General features: G+C 39.0%; 1 protein-coding gene across 1 annotated transcript in view; it reads right to left on the bottom strand.

The window, feature by feature from the left end:
• The window catches only part of ULK4 (unc-51 like kinase 4), a 1,503,227-nt gene that overhangs the window by 717,327 nt on the left and 765,978 nt on the right, over positions 1–19,922 (bottom strand). Inside the window, exon 23 of the mRNA XM_053714343.1 lies at positions 1,330–1,463. Coding sequence (XP_053570318.1) covers positions 1,330–1,463 — 134 coding nt within the window. The remainder of the gene's footprint in view (positions 1–1,329; positions 1,464–19,922) is intronic.

Below are 19,922 nucleotides of genomic sequence, written 5' to 3'. Positions count from 1 at the left end.
TTTTCCAACAAATAACATTGATTCAAATTCCCCAAACACAACAATTCAAAACAAACTGTCCCATCCTATATAAAATATGAATATATATTGATTGAGGGAAGAAGAGTCTAGAAAGGAAAACAAAGGGTTTAATTTATACAGTTTGATACATCAGGGGAAAAAATGCCTAACCAGAACTACCTAAAAATATAATTTAGCAAATCATAATTAAAAACTTAGTCTATAACTAAGTAATGTATAGTATCAATGATATGGGTGTATTATTATTATGTATAGTTAGTCCAATAAAAGAAGTATCATTGCTCAATGCAATATTTTGATCTTGTTATTCTGATATCTAAATCAGACACACACACATACTGTATATAAATAAATACACATACATACACACATACTGTATATATATATATATACACACACATACTGTATATATATACACACATACTGTATATATATATATACACACATACATACACACATACTGTATATATATATATATATATATATATATATATATATATATCTATACATGCATACACACACACATACTGTATATAAATAAATACACATACATACACACATACTGTATATATATATATATACACACATACACACACACTGTATATATATATATATATATATACACACACACACATACTGTATATATATATATACACACATACACACACACATACTGCATATATATATATATATATATATATATATATATATATATATATATATATATATAAATATATATACATACATACACACACACATACTGTATATAAATAAATACACATACACACATACTGTATATATATATATATATATATATATATATATATATATATATATATATATATATATATATATATATATACACACACATACTGTATATAAATAAATACACATACATACACACATACTGTATATATATATATATATATATATACATACACACATACTGTATATATATACACACACATACATAGACACACACATACTGTATATATATATATATATATATATACACACACACACATACTGTATATAAATAAATACACATACATACACACATACTGTATATATATATATACACACACATACATAGACACACACATACTGTATATATATATATATATATATATATATATATATATATATATATATACACACACACACATACATATACAGTATATATACATAGACACACATGAATACACACACACAGCTTTCTAGAACTATAGTTGTGTCACATTTGAATGAATTTTACAATGATAGGCAACAAGGAAAGTGTTCAGTCCCCATTGAGTCATATTGTGTTACCGAAGATGCCTGGAAGCTCGTGCACTATGTGATGGATGAGAAGCTCCAGGCATGCTGACAGGTATTTGTTGACGCTTTGCTGTTCCTTTCCTGTTGCATTTTTTCGGCTGTCTCTTTCAATGTACATTACCAGCCTGCAAACAAGCAAATGCAAAATATTACTTCTCCTGGCTACATAAAATATTTTAAAATTGTTCCTCAAGTTGCGAGATAAAGCAGAAATCTGATCAAATAAATGACATGTTAAACTAGGGATTGGAGTAGTGACAACAGTATGTACAACCATTAAAAGGGCATAAAATACTAAATATATTTTAAGTCTAGTATTAAGGTTATTGCCCGCCTTCCTCTAGTCGTGGGTGCTGCCATGTTGAAATCTAGCTTTCACTGCATTCCAGTGCTGACGTGTTTGCTGCAACTCTCCTTAAGACACCTGCATCGTAATCTAGGTTCCAAAATGGTGGCATCCATAATTAGATGGAGGCACATGGAACTTATTTGTCCTTAAAGGGACAGGAAACCCCAATATTTTCTTTCATGATTTGGATACAACATAAAGTTTTAAACAACTTTCTAATTTACTTCTATGATCAAATTTGCTTCATTCCCTTGTTATCCTTTGCTGAAGGAATATCATTGCACTACTGGCAGCTAGCTGAACACATCTAGCTAGCCAATAACAAGAGACAAATGTGTGCAGGCACCTATCAGCAGCTAGCTCCCACTAGTGTAAGATATGTGTGTATTCTTTTTCCACAAGAGATACCAAGAGAACAAAGCACATTTGAAAAAAGTGAATTTAAAAGGGTCTTAAAATTAAATGCTCTATCTGAATCATGCAAGTTTAGTTTTAACTTTCCAATCCCTTTTTGTCTTACTGTCAATAATATTGACAAGGCTGAACTAAACACTGCTGCTTTTAACAAGATTTTTTTTTATTTTTGTGTTCAATATATACAGGCAAAATGGGAAATGTATATAAAGATATATGGAATTTTCACAGGCTGCATTCATTCTGCTAAGTGTGGTAAGAAATACTACATCTCTACATTATCTTGCAAACACATATTCATTAAACAACATCTCTCTAGTCAAGAAAATGGAGATGTGAAATTTTCCACATCAAGGACAGAAGAAACAAATTGCTCTTACATTGGGGCCAATAAATATCAGTATCTATTGTTTGTTCAATATTACATTAGTGATTTTTGAAAAAGCATGAAATATGTTGCCATAGTGAGCTTAAATCAGATTTTACAGTGACAGAAATAAGTATGTTGATTTTAATTTTTTTTTTTTTGTTTGTAATGAACGTCACTGTTCTGACAAACATAGTGGAAGAAAGAGAAAGCTTCTGATGTTTGACTATATTTAATGAGCAGAAAAATCAGGTAAATAAAATCCTCCGATAAATAGACAGAGAGAAAATATAGCACAAGGAAAAGGTTTCCAAATGCTTCCTTGAAATAGTTTGTTTAAAATTTTCCTAAAATAGGGGTTTAGCGAACGTTTATGTTGAAGTAATTCTATAAAAACACCAGTTGCTTCATATATGGAATCAGAATTAAAAAAACAACAACTAATTTTTCTATCATGATACAGACAGAACATACAATAAAAAAAAAAGGTTTCCATGGTATTCCTTGCTGAAAAGCATACCTAGGTAGGTAGCAGGCACGTACCTGGGGCGCGATCCGATAAAGATCGTAGTTTGCGGCGCAAGCGAGGGAACCCCCGCCGCCCGTAGTTTCAGCTCGCAACTCGAGCTATCCCATATACGGCGCCGTCAGATGCTAAAGTGCCGTAAGTCGGATAAACCAGCGATGTCCAGAAATCTGCATTAAGTACAAATTTCTGGAGTCGCCAGTGACTTACGGCACTTTAGAAACTGCCGGCGCCTACAAAACCTGACTAAATTATTAAATCTCCCGTAATGTCTAACACGACTCCCAAACATAGCCCGACACATATACCCCTCTATCCGCTATCCCCCCCTCACTATCCTAACAATAAATGTATTAACCCCTAAACCGCCGCTCCCGGACCCCGCCGCCACCTAATAAAGTTATTAACCCCTAAACCGCCGCTCCCCGCTGCCACCTACATTAACTATATTATCCCCTAATGTGAGCTCCTACCCCGCCGCCACCTACATTAACTACCCCCTAATGTGAGCTCCTACCCCGCCGCCACCTACATTAACTACCCCCTAATGTGAGCCCCTTACACCGCCGCCAGCTATATTAAAATTATTAACCCCTAATCTAATCCCCCTACCCCGCCGCCAGCTATATTAAAATTATTAACCCCTAATTTAATCCCCCTACCCCGCCGCCAGCTATATTAAATTAACTAACCCCTAATCTAATCCCCCTACACCGCCGCCAGCTATATTAATTACATTAACCCCTAATTTAATCCCCTTACACCGCCGCCAGCTATATTAATTACATTAACCCCTAATTTAATCCCCCTACACCGCCGCCAGCTATATTAAGTGTATTAACCCCTAATTTAATCCCCCTACACCGCCGCCAGCTATATTGAATTAAATAACCCCTAATCTAATCCCCCTATACCGCCGCCAGCTATATTAAACACATTAACCCCTAATCTAATCCCCCTATACCGCCGCCAGCTATATTAACCCTAATTATATTAGGGTTAATATAGTTAATATAGTTATTATATTATATATATTAACTATATTAACCCTAATTATATTAGGGTTAATATAGTTAATATCGTTAGTATATTATATATATATATTAAGTATAATAACCCTATCTAACTCTAACATCCCTAACTAAATTCTTATTAAAATGAATCTAATTAATATTAATATTATTAATTAAAATATTCCTATTTAAATCTAAATACTTACCTATAAAATAAACCCTTACGCCTAGATTTAGAGTTCTGCGTTAGCCGTCAAAACCAGCGTTAGAGGCTCCTAACGCTGGTTTTCGGCTACCGCTGGTATTTAGAGTCGTGTAGGTAAGGGTCTAACGCTCACTTTCCAGCCGCGACTTTTCCATACCGCAGATCCCCCTACGCCATTTGCGTATCATATCTTTTCAATGGGCTCTTTCTAACACCGGTATTTAGAGTCTTGGCTGAAGTGAGCGTTAGAAATCTAACGACAAAACTCCAGCCGCAGAAAAAAGCCAGAAGTTAAGAGCGTTCTGGGCTAACGCCGGTTCATAAAGCTCTTAACTACTGTGCTCTACAGTACACTAACACCCATAAACTACCTATGCACCCCTAAACCGAGGCCCCCCCACATCGCCGCCACTCTATTAAATTTTTTTAACCCCTAATCTGCCGACCGCACACTGCCGCCACCTACGTTATCCTTATGTACCCCTAATCTGCTGCCCCTAACACCGCCGACCCCTATATTATATTTATTAACCCCTAATCTGCCGCCCCCAACGTCGCCACCACCTACCTACAATTATTAACCCCTAATCTGCCAACCGGACCTCAACGCTACTATAATAAATGTATTAACGCCTAATCCGCCTCACTCCCGCCTCAATAACCCTATAATAAATAGTATTAACCTCTAATCTGCCCTCCCTAACATCATCGACACCTAACTTCAAGTATTAACCCCTAATCTGCCGACCGGACCTCACCGCTACTCTATTAAATTTATTAACCCCTAAAGCTAAGTCTAACCATAACACTAACACCCCTCTAATTTTTTGTACTTTAGTTAGTTTAGTTAGTTTATTTAATTGTAGATAATTGTAGGTATTTGTATGTAATTAATTTATTGCTAGTGTAGTGGTTTAATTGTAATTTAGGTTAGGATTTATTTTACAGGTAATTTTGTAATTATTTTAACTAGGTAGCTATTAAATAGTTATTAACTATTTAATAGCTATTGTACCTGGTTAAAATAATTACAAAGTTGCCTGTAAAATAAATATTAATCCTAAAATAACTACAATATAATTATTCGTTATATTGTAGCTATATTAGGGTTTATTTTACAGGTAAGTATTTAGCTTTAAATAGGATTAATTTATTTAATAAGAGTTAATTTATTTCGTTAGATAAAAATTATATTTAACTTAGGGGGGTGTTAGGGTTAGACTAAGCTTTAGGGGTTAATAAATTTAATAGAGTAGCGGCGAGGTCCGGTCGGCAGATTAGGGGTTAATACTTGAAGTTAGGTGTCGGTGATGTTAGGGAGGGCAGATTAGGGGTTAATACTATTTATTATAGGGTTATTGAGGCGGGAGTGAGGCGGATTAGGGATTAATAACTTTATTATAGTAGCGGTGAGTTCCGGTCGGTAGATTAGGGGTTAATTATTGTAGGTAGCTGGCGGCGACGTTGTGGGGGGCAGATTAGAGGTTAATAAATATAATATAGGGGTCGGCGGTGTTAGGGGCAGCAGATTAGGGGTACATAGGTATAATGTAGGTTGCGGCGGTGTCCGGAGCGGCAGATTAGGGGTTAATAATAAAATGCAGGTGTCAGCGATAGCAGGGAGGCGGCAGATTAGGGGTTAATAAGTGTAAGGTTAGGGGTGTGTAGACTCGGGGTACATGTTAGGGTGTTAGATGCAGACTTAGGAAGTGTTTCCCCATAGGAAACAATGGGGCTGCGTTAGGAGCTGAACGCTGCTTTTTTGCAGGTGTTAGGTTTTTTTTCAGCTCAAACTGCCCCATTGTTTCCTATGGGGGAATCGTGCACGAGCACATTTTTTAAGCTGGCCGCGTCCGTAAGCACCGCTGGTATTGAGAGTTGCAGTGGCGGTAAATTATGCTCTACGCTCCTTTTTTAGAGCATAACACAGCCATTCTGTGAACTCTAAATACCAGCGGTATTTAAAAGGTGAGGGGGGAAAAAAACCAGCGTTAGCTACGCGGGTCGTTACCGACAAAACTCTAAATCTAGCCGTAAGATAGCTATAATGTAATTAATAATTACATTGTAGCTATTTTAGGGTTTATATTTATTTTACAGGTAACTTGGTATTTATTTTAACTAGGTACAATAGCTATTAAATAGTTAACTATTTAATAGCTACCTAGTTAAAATAATTACCAATTTACCTGTAAAATAAATCCTAACCTAAGTTACAAATACACCTACACTATCAATAAATTAAATAAACTACAAATATCTAAAATAAAATACAATAAAATAAAATAAACTAAATTACAAAAACAAACACTAAATTACAAAAAATAAAAAAAGATTACAAGATTTTTAAGCTAATTACACCTATTCTAAGCCCCCTAATAAAATAATAAAGCCCCCGAAAATAAAAAAAAATTCCCTACCCTATTCTAAATTTAAAAAGTTAACAGCTCTATTACCTTACCAGCCCTTAAAAGGGCCATTTGCGGGGCATACCCCAAAGAAATCATCTCTTTTGCCTGTAAAAAAACCCCACAATACCACCCCCCAACATTACAACCCACCACCCACATACCCCTACTATAACACAAACACCCCTTAAATAAACCTAACACTACCCCCCTGAAGATCTCCCTACCTTGTCTTCACCCAGCCAGGCAGAACTCTTCATCCGATCCGGGCGATGTCTTCAATCAAGCGGCAGAGAAGAAGTCTTCCATCCGGCGATGTCTTCATCCAAGCGGCAAAGAAGAAGTCTTCCATCCGGCGATATCTTCAATCAAGGGGCAGAGAAGAGGTCCTCCATCGGGGCGAAGTTTTCTTCCAAGCGGCATCTTCAATCTTCTTTCTTCGCTCCTCCGACGCGGAACATCCATCCGGCACAACGACTTTCCGACGAATGAGGTTCCTTTAAATGACGTCATCCAAGATGGCGTCCGTCGAATTAAGGTAGGAAAATTCCTTCTGGTTTTTTTTCAAATATTGTATGGTCCAAGAGTGACCTTATCTATGTCACAAAAACTATTTTTAGATTGTGTGAGGTATATGATGTAATGTTTCTTTCTAAAAAAAACAATTAAAAATGGAATCAGTGTAGCTTGCTTTATGGGAATACAATGTAAAAGATGCAGCCATATCTAAAAAGTCTGAATATTATGTGTGAAGAAATATGTCAAATGAATAGGCAAGATAAATGCAAAGCCAAGCAAAATGAAATATATAGAGGCTAATAAAGTATCGACTCAAATAATATTAAACACACAACATTCCTTTTAAAAAAACAAGTAAAAAAAAGCATGAAAACAAATCAGACTGGACTTAGCAAATTAAATATCTAAATAATAATGCTGCAAGGCAATTCTTACTCAATTCTCACTATATCCATTGTGTTATTTGCTAAAAATAAATTAAATTGAATATTTTCCTCCACGGACTGCCTTTTTATATTAGATTTGTATTGGTACAAATATAAATTACCATTCTTATGTCATTAAAAAGTAAAGCAAACAGTAATTTATGTCCAGAGGTCAAAACAAAAAATACAGTTTTAAGCATGTATATTATACACTATAAATATTTTATATACATATATAAATAATGCAATCTACTGAGGTAATTCAATAAAGTGTGTTTCTCAAAATACAAAATAGAACAAACAAGTCCCTTCAATTAACCACTAGGTGGAACATTTGACAGCAATATCAGTTGCCTTCTGTTTCTTACCAAAAATAACATTTTCATTTAAAGTAATATTACTAGCACTCAGTCTGAGGTGTAAAACAGACATTTGCTGAACTATGAAGTATTATCTCTAAGTAAACTATAATAGCTATTGGGAAATAAGAAACAGGACACAAGATCAATAACCAACAGACAATGAGTGATAATGTCTATTGTAAAGTGGATGGATCCAAATTGGAAGTAGATGACAAGATACAGTATTTTTGCAGTGTTTCAATACATCTGGCTTGTTTACTGCTAGAGTTCAAAGAGAACTCTGAACTAACGCTATATACTTTAAATTAAGGGAAAAGCAAGATGAAAAATAAATAAAATATACAAATTTAGGGACATATATTTTAATAAGTGCCATATATATGAACTATTAGCTTCATAATAGTAAAGAAACACAGTATGCCCTCTTGATTTTAAAGAAAACAGTAAGGAAGATAAGTAAATAATCTACTTTTATTGACAAATGTATAAGATGAGAAACATTTTAAAAAAATTAATCACAGAGAATATGAAAAATAAGTAGTAGTCCCATTTCTAGGCAACACTGTGGTTTCTCTTGTTATGGTTTTGTTTCACCATTTTTGTAGAAAACTCCCACATCCAGGTAATGTTTTGGTTCATAATTTTTGGTGCATTTATTCAATTTTCTCAAAAGTAGTTCTTTTTTCTGCTTCTGTTATTTGCAATTGTCACTTCTGATGCAGGTTATATCAATCTTGGGACACATGAATGTGCCTTTGTCCTATTTATGACAAGGTTATCTTTTGTTTGCCCCACCCCCCATGTTTTATACAGTTTATTCTTGAGTGGTCTTCTTCTGTGTTGCGATTACTCACAGCCCTAGTAGAATGAGCCGTAATTCTTTAAGGAGGCCGCTGTCCAGCAGTCTCGTACGCTAGACAGATGATACTCTTCAGCCAAAAAGAAAGAGAGGTAGCCGTAGCTTTCTGACCCCTACGTCTTCCAGAATAAACAATGAATAATGAAGATGATTGACGGAAATCCTTATTCGCCTGCAAGTAAAACTTCAGGGCACGGACCACGTCCAAGTTATGTAACCTAGGTTCCTTTTTTAGAAGAAGGGTTAGGACATAAAGAAGGAACAACTATTTCCTGATTAATATTCTTATTAGAAACAACCTTAGGAAGAAAACCAGGTTTGGTACGTAAGACCACCTTATCAGCATGAAAGATTAGATAAGGCGAGTCACATTGTAACGCTGAAAGTTCAGAAACTTTGCGAGCAGAAGAAATAGCAACAAAAACAAAACTTTCCAAGATAACAACTTAATATCTATGGAATGCATGGGTTCAAACGGAACCCCTTGAAGAACATTAAGGACTAAATTCAAACTCCAGGGTGGAGCAATTGGTCTAAACACAGGCTTGATTCCGGTCAGAGCCTGACAAAAAGACTGAACGTCTGGAACTTCTGACAAACGTTTGTGTAATAAAATTGATAAAGCAGACATTTGTCCCTTTAAGGAACTTGCTGATAACCCTTTCTCCAATCCTTCTTGGAGAAAAGATAGAATTCTGGGAATCTTAATTCTACTCCATGAGTAGCCCTTGGACTCACACCAATAAAGATATTTACGCCATATGTTATGATAAATCTTTCGAGTAACAGGCTTACGCGCCTGAATCAAGGTATCAATGACCGAGTCAGAGAACCCACGCTTAGATAAAATCAAGCGTTCAATCTCCACGCAGTCAGTTGCAGAGAAACTAGATTTGGATGTTGAAAAGGTCCCTGAATTAGCAGGTCCTGCCTCAATGGAAGCCTCCACGGTGGTAGAGAGGACATGTCCACTAAATCGGCATAAAAAGTCCTGCGAGGCCACGCAGGCGTGATAAGAATCACTGAAGCCTTCTCCTGTTTGATCCGAGCAATCACCCGGGGCAGGAGAGCAAATGGTGGAAACACATATGCTAGGTTGAACGTCCAAGGCACTGCCAAGGCATCTATCAGTTCGGCCTGAGGATCCCTTGACCTGGATCCGTATCTTGGAAGCTTGGCGTTCTGACGAGACGCCATCAGATCCAATTACGGTGTGCCCCATCTGAGAATCAGAGTAGCAAAGATCTCCGGATGGAGTTCCCACTCCCCCGGATGAAATGTCTGTCTGCTCAAAAAATCCGTCTCCCAGTTCTCTACTCCTGGGATGTGGATTGCCGACAGATAACAGGAGTGAGTCTCCTCCCACTGAATTATCCTGGATACTTCTGTCATCGCTAAGGGACTCCTTGTTCCCCCTTGATGATTGATGTAAGCCACAGTCGTGATGTTGTCTTACTGTAAACGGATGAATTTGGCCAAAGCCAACTGAGGCCACGCCTGAAGCTCATTGAATATCGCTCTCAATTCCAGAATATTGATTGAAAGTAAAGACTCCGACTGAGTCCACACTCCCTGAGCTTTCAGGGAATTCCAGACTGCGCCCCAACCCAGAAGGCTGGCGTCTGTCGTCACTATTACCCATGCTGGTCTGTGAAAACATTTCCCTTGGGACAGATGATCCTGAGACAACCACCAAAGTAGAGATTCTCTTGTTTCCTGATCCAGATGAATCTGAGGAGACAAATCTGCATAATCTCCGTTCCACTGTCTGAGCATGTTCAGCTGTAGTGGTCTGAGATGAAACCGGGCAAACGGAACTATGTCCATTGCCGCCACCATCAATCCAATTACCTCCATGCACTGGGCCACTGACGGCCGAGGAGTGGACTAAAGAGCCCGACGTATTCAGAATTTTTAGCCTTCTGACATCTGTCAAGAAGATTTGCATGGATATGGAATCTATCAAAGTTCCCAAGAAAGGAACCCTTGTCTGTGGAACTAATGAACTCTTTTCTAGGTTCACCTTCCACCCATGAGTCCTCAGAAAGGACAGGACCATGTCTGTATGAGACTTTGTCAGAAGTACAGTACCTGAGAACAACACAGACAGACTTGAAGACCAACGAAAGTCTCTAGTAGTCTGTCAATAGAAATTCAGCACCCTGAACACATCCAGATTATGCGATAATTTCTCTTTGAAAAGTTTGGATTAAAACAAAGACGGAACCACAGTTTCCTGATAACCATCAGACTCACAGCCTCCATGTACTGAGTAACAGAAGCCTGAGGTAGAGACTGCAAATTCAGACAGGCACATTGAATCTTGAGCTTGGGTTGATCAGAGAACAGTCGCAATTAGGCTGAATCTATGATCAGAGTGGAGTCAGCTAATTATTTGCCGCAGTTACTATCTAGTCATGACTTCGAAGAAACCAGAGTAGTTTCTCCATATGAGCCATCGCTAAAGGTAAAGATGGAGTTGAATCAAACTATTGCTCAAATATGGAGCCAAGCTATTCCCTGAGCTCTGATGATTGACAGCCAAGCACCAAGAACATTGGTAAAGATCCTGAGAGCTGTAGTTAGACCTAGGGGGAAGAGCTACAAATTGATAATGCCCGGCCAGAATAACAAAACAAAGAAACTGTTAATGATCTTTTGTGAAAAGGAATTTATAGGCGAACATCCTTCAAGTCTATAGTCTCTGTAGGACTACTTGTAGGGATAAAAGGAGGACATAGCTGATAGTTTACCACTTTAAAAGAAGGAACCCTCAAGGACCTGTTCAAGGTCTTGAGCTCTAAAATAGACTTGAACATTCCCTCCCCTCTTTGAAACAATAAATAAAGTGGAATAGAATCCATTCCTTTGTTCCAACATAGGAAACAGGAACAACCACTTGTAAGTCCACCAGGACCTGAAGACTTTGAAAGAAAATTAATTTATTTGCTGGTCTCTTTGAGACATGTGACAGAAGGAACCTCTCTCGAGGAACCCATGACCGAGAATCTATTCTGTACCCCTTTATCTTTGCCTTCTCTTTAAACAAGGCAAAGAAATGACAGGAGGGTCAGAGAAGTGGGAGGGATATTAAGGCTCTTGGTGTATGGTGTATTTGTCTCCTCCTGGTGGAGGAATAACCAATAATAAGGAATCGTGGACTCACCATCATAAGAAAGCATAACCATATTGGAGCGGACCTCCGTTACACAGACCCCACATCTGAACATGCCAAGGGGTCACTAATACCCCGGTACAGAAGATCCTAACACCGGAGGGTGCACAAGCAGTAGAAGGGCGGCCTACATCACAGGGCACAGCTGAGAGATAGACACAGGAGCGGTGTCACACTTAAGGTACCGGGGTGAAGGTTAAAGCAAGGGAAGGCCCCAGTCGACAACACATGTGGGGTAAGCAGCAATACAGCAATATAGAATTTATTTGCCTGCTCTATTCTGGTACAGCACACCTGCACAAACCTGTTGAACTTTTGGCTATTTAACATCTCAGTGCTGGGGCTACCTACACATCATAGAGGCTAAAGCACAATATAACCAAGCCTTGCTAGTGTGGCTGAATTAAATTCTAAAGGGATGCTGTGTTGCATGCATGGACTGAACTAGAGACTTGAAAGAAGTTTACAAAAAAAAAAAAAAAAAAAAGGGCTCCCTGCAAGCCCTCTCACATATCCCTTCAGTTACACCCCAGCTATAAGTCAACAGCGAGACCTAGTGGCACAAGCATATTAATCTCTATCTTTATCTGAACTGTGTTATATTATCAGCGCCTTCTACACCTCACATGAAGGTTGATAAATACTTCAAACCTCCCACTAACACTCTAGAGGGCAAGATGACCTCAAAATCAAAACAAACTGACAGGAGGCAGCGACACGCTACATAAACACAGATTGAAAATCCCCTATCCCCAAGCTCCTCTCATTTAACGATTAATGAACCAGCAAACCTTCTGCAAGAGTTGAAAACTTTTTTTCTGCCTAAGATGGAATCCCTTCAAGCAGGTATGGACACCCTAACTAGTGAGGTGCGCCAATTTTCTACAAGGATAAAACAGGCGGAACAGAGGATCTCAGACATGGAAGATCGTCAGAATAATACTTCTACCTCCCTCAGACAATTGCTACGTCAGAATCAGGCGCTACAGGATAAGGTAGATGACCTTGAGAACCGTAGCAGGCGAAACAACCTCCGCATAATTGGAATCCCAGAGAGCATTAAGAACAAAGATCTACTGGAATTTACAGCCCTCACATTCCCCAGGCTCTTAGGCATTGATCCGGACCGTCTCCCATTAGACGTGGAAAGAGCCCACCGTATTGGCCCAGACAATGGCCTCTCCACTACCACAGCTGCCAGACCCCGCCAGGTCATATTTAAATGCTTAAACTACCAAGAAAAACTTGCACTGTTAAGGGCCTATAGATCACATGACGCAGATGTTCTCTTTGAAGGGAAAAAACTCCTGCTGTTTCAGGACTTCTCAGCAGAAGTAACCAAAATGCGCAAAGAATTTGCTCCCTATTGCTCTCAGCTGTACGAGGAAGGCAGACAAGTAGCGCTCCTCTATCCTGCAAAACTCAGATTACAGACCCCTAGGGGTGCCAAGTTCTTCCGCTCTCCTAAAGAACTGAAAGCCTTTCTAGAAGCGGAAAAACAACAAGCTGACCCATAGACTTGGCCATGTGCAACGTTACTGTCAGATTTTCCTTTTCCAGATGATGGGTTATGGACACACGTGTCGCCTGACACAGGAGGCTTTAAAAGCCGAAGACACCCCCATCGCTGATGTGGCTACCCCTAGGAAAGCCACTCCTCAGGACACTGAATGGGCGCAGGAGTGGCCCTTGCTGAAAGCTGTTCTCTACACTCCTGAGGCTTCTACCTCACCAGAAAACAAGTTATTGCAGGCTGTTATTTTATTGTTTTATTGTTTTTCTCTTGTATACTTCTCTACATTTTTTAGTACCTCATACATTGTTAGTATGCCCGGCTTAGTTAACATCAGGGCACGTCCTCTAACCCTCAGCTGTCATGTAATGATCAACCCCCATAATATGTCACATCAATACCGCCCCTTGCTTATAAGTCCCAAATTACTGTATGCCTTAACTTTCTCCTTTCCTTTTCCTCTAGCAGAATACTTAGTGGCTGTGCTTGGCGGATGGGCTGACTGCAAACTGACATCCAGACCACTGACGAACATCTTGTCTGATCACCTTTCACCAGTGACGTCTGTAAGTGCTCTCTTACACCACATCACACATCATGTTGTAAACACAATGTCATTACACTTCCCCACTCCTTCCCTCGTGACACCCTACAGACCCAGGTTAGGACCACTACCCTCAACACTGCTCTTTTCCCTCACCCTCAAACATGACCGCTGCCCTTACTCCCTCACCAACTCCTCATATGGCCATAAACCTTAATGTAGTGTCTTGGAATGTGGGGGGAATAACCTCTCCAGCCAAGAGGAGCAAAATCCTGCAATACATTATTTCAATACATGCGGACATTGCCTTACTGCAGGAAACACACCTCACTGCAGAGGAGCATGAGAAATTAAAAATAAGGTGGGTAGGGCACATCTTTTACTCCCCCTCGGGGGGAAGGAAGTGTGGGGTAGCAATCTTAGTACGCAAAAATTTGCCAGTAAGCTTCTCCAATACAAAAATTGATGACAAGGGACGCTACATTTTCACCTCCATCCATATTGACGCACATAAATTTCAATTATGTAACGTATATGGCCCTAATCATTCTGACCAGGTGTTATGGGCATCTTTACAATCGCTCATTGCCCAACACTCAGACTCCTCTGTAATAGTGTGTGGGGGGGGGGGGGACTTTAATATGGCGCAAGCGTGTCCATTAGACAGATTCTCTGACCAAACCTACTCCTCTACAAAGCAAGGACCGCACCCCAAACACAAAAAAGAAACACAAATTATATCGGCGTTCAGAGATGGACTGGGACTACACGATCTTTGGAGATCACAACACCCAGACCACAGGGACTATACTTGCGTCTCGAAGACACACCACACTTTCTTACGCATTGACTACTTCCTCACATCCCCTCAACTCGCTCCCAACATACTAGACACCTCCATTCTCCCAATCACAATATCAGATCACGCCCCCATAAAATTAACGCTGCTTAGAATGCCACCCTCCAAAAAGACTTGGAAGTTCCCCTCATATTTATACACCAATGCAGACTTTCGACAACACCTGAAGGCCTTTTGGATAGAATACTCCTTTGATAATGACCGGCATAGAGCTAACCCTGACTTATTTTGGCACGCTTCCAAGGCAGTTATAATGGGAAGAATCACAGCCTATACCACACATCACTCTAGGTCACAAACAAAAACCACCACACAACTCCTCTCTAACTTGACTAAAGCTTACAATACCTACTTAACTAGTCCTATGGTACAGAATCGCCAGAAATATTACGATGCTAAGAAAGAGAGGGACTCACACTTACAAATCCTAGACTATAAGTTTAACATACACCGGCAGGGTAGGTTTTACCGGCATGGCAACAAGGCCGGTAGACTTCTAACAAATTTGGTGAGACTTCACACACCTAAATCTATTATAACTGCAATTAAATCCGGGGCACACCTTAAGACGGACACTAAAGATATAATGAGGGAATTCACAGCTTATTACAAATCCCTATACACTAGCCAAAATATAAAGGAAGAAGACAAGCACACATTCTGGAGCAATGTTATAATACCTCAACTGTCTGAAACCCAGAGAGATAGTCTCAACTCCCCCATACATGTGCAGGAAGTGTTGAGAGCCATTGGTAACTCAAAAATAGGGAAAGCCGCAAGCCCAGACTCCCTCCCTATTGAGTACTATAAGATTCTTAGCACTGACATAGCCCCAGTACTGGCCTCCACCTATACTAACTACCTACTGGGGAAATCTACTCCAGATGCGAGATTTACTGACGCTAATATTTGTATTCTCCCAAAGCCAAATAGAGACCATACATTACCCTCCTCATATAGACTGATCTCACTGCTTAACAGCGATTACAAGTTATATACCAAAATTCTGGCGGACAGACTGGCGGAAATACTGCCAGACCTGGTTCACCCAGATCAGACCAGCTTCATTAAACATCGAACCTCAGTAATCAACATTAGGAAAACACTTGCGGTCATATACCATTACTGCAATCCATACTATTCAGACCATCAGAAACCCAACGTAGATGCATGCCTTCTTGCCATCGACGCCGAAAAGGGACCACCTTTATACCTCTCTGGAAAAGTTTGGCATATCTGGGAACTTTCTTAATGCTGTCCAACAACTATACGCATCACCCTCAGCTTCTATAATCATTAACGGTCAGATATCCCCCTCATTCCTCCTGGAGAGGAGAACCAGGCAAGGATGTCCCCTATCTCCGTTGCTCTTCAACTTGGCGATAGAACCTCTAGCATGCTATATTCGCCAGCACAGTGAGGGCCTAAAAATTCATAGACAGATTGTACACTTATCTTTATACGCTGACGACCTCCTCTTATATGTCTCCAACCCACATACTAACATACCAGAACTATTACACATTTTAGATAAATTCAGTGCTGTTTCCGGATACAAAATCAACGTAGAAAAATCCGAACTAACATGGTTGCGCAACACAAAAAAAAAACAACTGCAGGGCACTGACTTGAAAGTGACTACAGGCACCTTCACATACTTAGGAATACACCTACATACTGACACGAGCAAATTGTATCACCTGAATATAGGCAAAACTTTAACCCTTATTCAGAGTCAGTTGACAGGCTGGAGAAACTTACCATTATCTCTCACGGGTAGAATTCAACTCTTGAAAATGATTATCTTACCAAAACTGCTCTACCCCCTTCAGATGCTCCCTCTCTTGCTGACCAAGCGAGACCTCAATACCTTGACGGCCCTGTTCGGTAAATTTGTCTGGCAACATAGGAAACCGAGAATTAATAGGCTCCACCTAACAATGCCAGTCAGTTCTGGTGGACTCAGTCTTCCCAATCTTAGGTGGTACAACTGGGCATCCCTGACAAAGGTAGTTGTGGGGTGGTTGACCCAATCGGATTACTTCTCCCCCCCCATAGAGCGGGAACTTTTGGCACCCATACACCCGGCTTTCTTGCCGCACACACCGTTGGCCACACTCCCTCCACATATAAAACAAAACATACTATTCAGAGACCCGTTGAGAGCCTGGGCCAAGCTTTGCAAAACATGGGGGATGGAGTTCACATTTAGCAAATACCTGCCGCTCCAAGGAAACCCCAATTTCATCCCATGGTACACCACAGCTGTCTTTAAACACTGGGAACGCCAGGGATTGACTACGGTAGCACAATTGATTAACCCTATGACACAACAGGTGCTCCCTTTCTCTGACCTTTAAACACAGTACACCCTCCCGACCACACACAGATTTGCTTATTTCCAAAGTAGGCACTATGTACAAAACCTCCTGACTGTGGGATTGGCTTCACTAGACATCACCAAGATTGTCGCTCTTTGTAACTTAGCCTCCCAGGGAAACCACTCAATCTCCCCCATCTATAAGTTAATAGTTACATATCACGAATCACAAACATTGCAGGACATCATTGCTAAATGGCAAGGACAGAGGATCCCTGAGGTCAGAAAAGAACACATCATACATAGTATATCAACAGTCAGGGCAACCACTCTATCCGCGGGCCTACGAGAAACGCAAATAAAAATTTTGCACCACGCATACATAACACCTAGAACCCGATACAAATGGGTACAGGACGCAGTAAATGAATGCTCTAAATGCTCGGCACCTACCCCAGATTTGATACACCTAATCTGGGACTGCCCTAAGCTGCAGAGGTTTTGGGGCAAGGTCAGATTCTGGTTGTCAAAAATACTCACAACTGACATAACTTTAACTGCAGCTGTTATATTCTTCTTTCAGGACATCTCCCTACCTCTAAACCACGAAAAGTTCTCTAACATAGCAGTGTTGATGGCTAGGAAACTAATCCTACAATACTTGGCCAAGAATAGGGAACCCCCTTTCAAAAAACTAACTCACGCAATATACCAGCAGTTCCTGGCAGAACATGCAGACACACAAAGTAACCGCAACGCTAGAATTAAGTCATTCATGAACAAGTGGGACCCATACATACTGTACCTGCCAAGGGGCCTAAGGAAAAAATTACTACGTCCCTTTCAACACTCTATGTTCATGCTAAATGAAAACTTACGTGGATGCTGGTGTATACCGGAGTCTGACTCTGACTCTTAACTGACTATGACTGACTTACGGGAGGGACCATTAACTAAATGAGGAGAACCATGAACTGCGAACACAGCCATCCACCGAAGTAGAAGCCTGAACATAATGGTATTTATATAGCAAAGGTACTTAGACTGTTTTATGTTTTATGTTAACTGTTGGCACTACTGCATCTACTTATAGGACTGAACAAGGTCTCTCAACATTGCAGGTTGATATGGAAGGCCTGATTACGCACAAACATAATAGGTGCAAGATGAGACCTACATAAGTATTAAAGAGGAATTCACTAACGTGCGGTCAGTGCCTCAGAGTAAATTTCTAATGCACTTTGAATTGTATAACTCTGCAACATCCCTAGTCTTATTGATGCTGGATGCCGTAATTTATTTGTGGTTCTGTTTTGTTTTGTTCTGTACTGTTGTGTTTCTTTAAATGTTTTAAGTATATATGGGGCTTGGCCGCTTCACATGGCTTAAGAAAATGGACCCGGAACAGACTCAACCACCCTGAAAAGACTATACTATATTATACATTGTTAAGCCTTACGATGAATGTTATTGTGTAATGCTATGTGGTGCTGTTCAAGTTCCCAGAAGAAAAATTTCAAAAATAAAGTTATTTTAAAAAAAAAACAAAAAAAACAGGACATCTTGGAGAGGGGATAAGACAATTTATTTTTTAATTTAGACAATATTTATCATAATGAAGCTTAAACATGCAACTTCAAGGTAGTAGTTTTGTATACATAGTACCCTCAGAAAGATAGTAAAGTAATGTAATCAGAAAGGTAATAGTTGTTCTATAAAAAAATAGCATTTGCATTTTAGAATACAAAAATCAAACCAAAGACACAAGCAGAGAAGATTGTGACAAGCGGGGGGAATTCATTTTTTGTGAATTATATATATTTTTTAAATATTACAAATTTTGGATTTCAGAATAAGTTTGGATTTTGGAATTTCGGATTTGGGGATATGCATGCACATGCTCAGCAAGAAAAAAAGTGTATTTTTTTTTTAAACTATTGCCTTTTGTGTAAGATTACAGTACTTTTGATAGTCTAAATATTTATGCTATTTATCAATTCCTATCACATTAGCTTTGTTTTTAATTAACAATTATAACTGTGAAAGAACATTACGATGATCATATTTTAATTCTGAAAAGGTTTAAAAGTGCAATTTGATCACTACTTAAACATTTTAAGAATACTATGGACACTTTGAGATTGTAAAAAAAATATTTATGTTAAAAAAAAAAATCTAATGTCATTATTTTCTTCCCTATATTTAGCAATAAAAAAATCTGGGCTTTCCAATTACTCTGAGATTCTCTCAAGTAATGGGCTACCCACCATGTTAAAACCCAAGTCTCCTTCAATTTTTTTCTGCTGAGAGAACAATTAGGGAGAGACGATGGCTGTGTGGAATATAGCAAGTTTAAAGGGACTTTAAAACATGTTAAATATTTCAATTAAATATATCTGATTAGTTCTCCCAGAACAAAGGGATTTGAAACAATTGGAAAACTGTGTTTTCTTTTTGATCAGAAACATTTTAAATGTGAAATTATTTTATCGTAGTGCAGAACCCAATCTGAAAAGCTTTTCTAGCTGAATAGAACAGATCCCAGTGTAATCACTTATGACTATGTTTATATTTTATGGAATAATATCAAACACCCAAAAAATATTTTACATTTTATTAGTCTGTTACATAATCTACTATAATAACCCTGCTTCAACATTATATCTGACTTTATAAAATTGTTTCCCACGCTGATGGTGAGCAGAGAATTAAATTAGTAGCCTGTT

This window comes from Bombina bombina, chromosome 5 (assembly GCF_027579735.1).
Source record: "Bombina bombina isolate aBomBom1 chromosome 5, aBomBom1.pri, whole genome shotgun sequence".
Lineage (NCBI taxonomy): Eukaryota > Metazoa > Chordata > Amphibia > Anura > Bombinatoridae > Bombina > Bombina bombina.
This window is presented reverse-complemented; position numbering and strand designations above follow the sequence as displayed.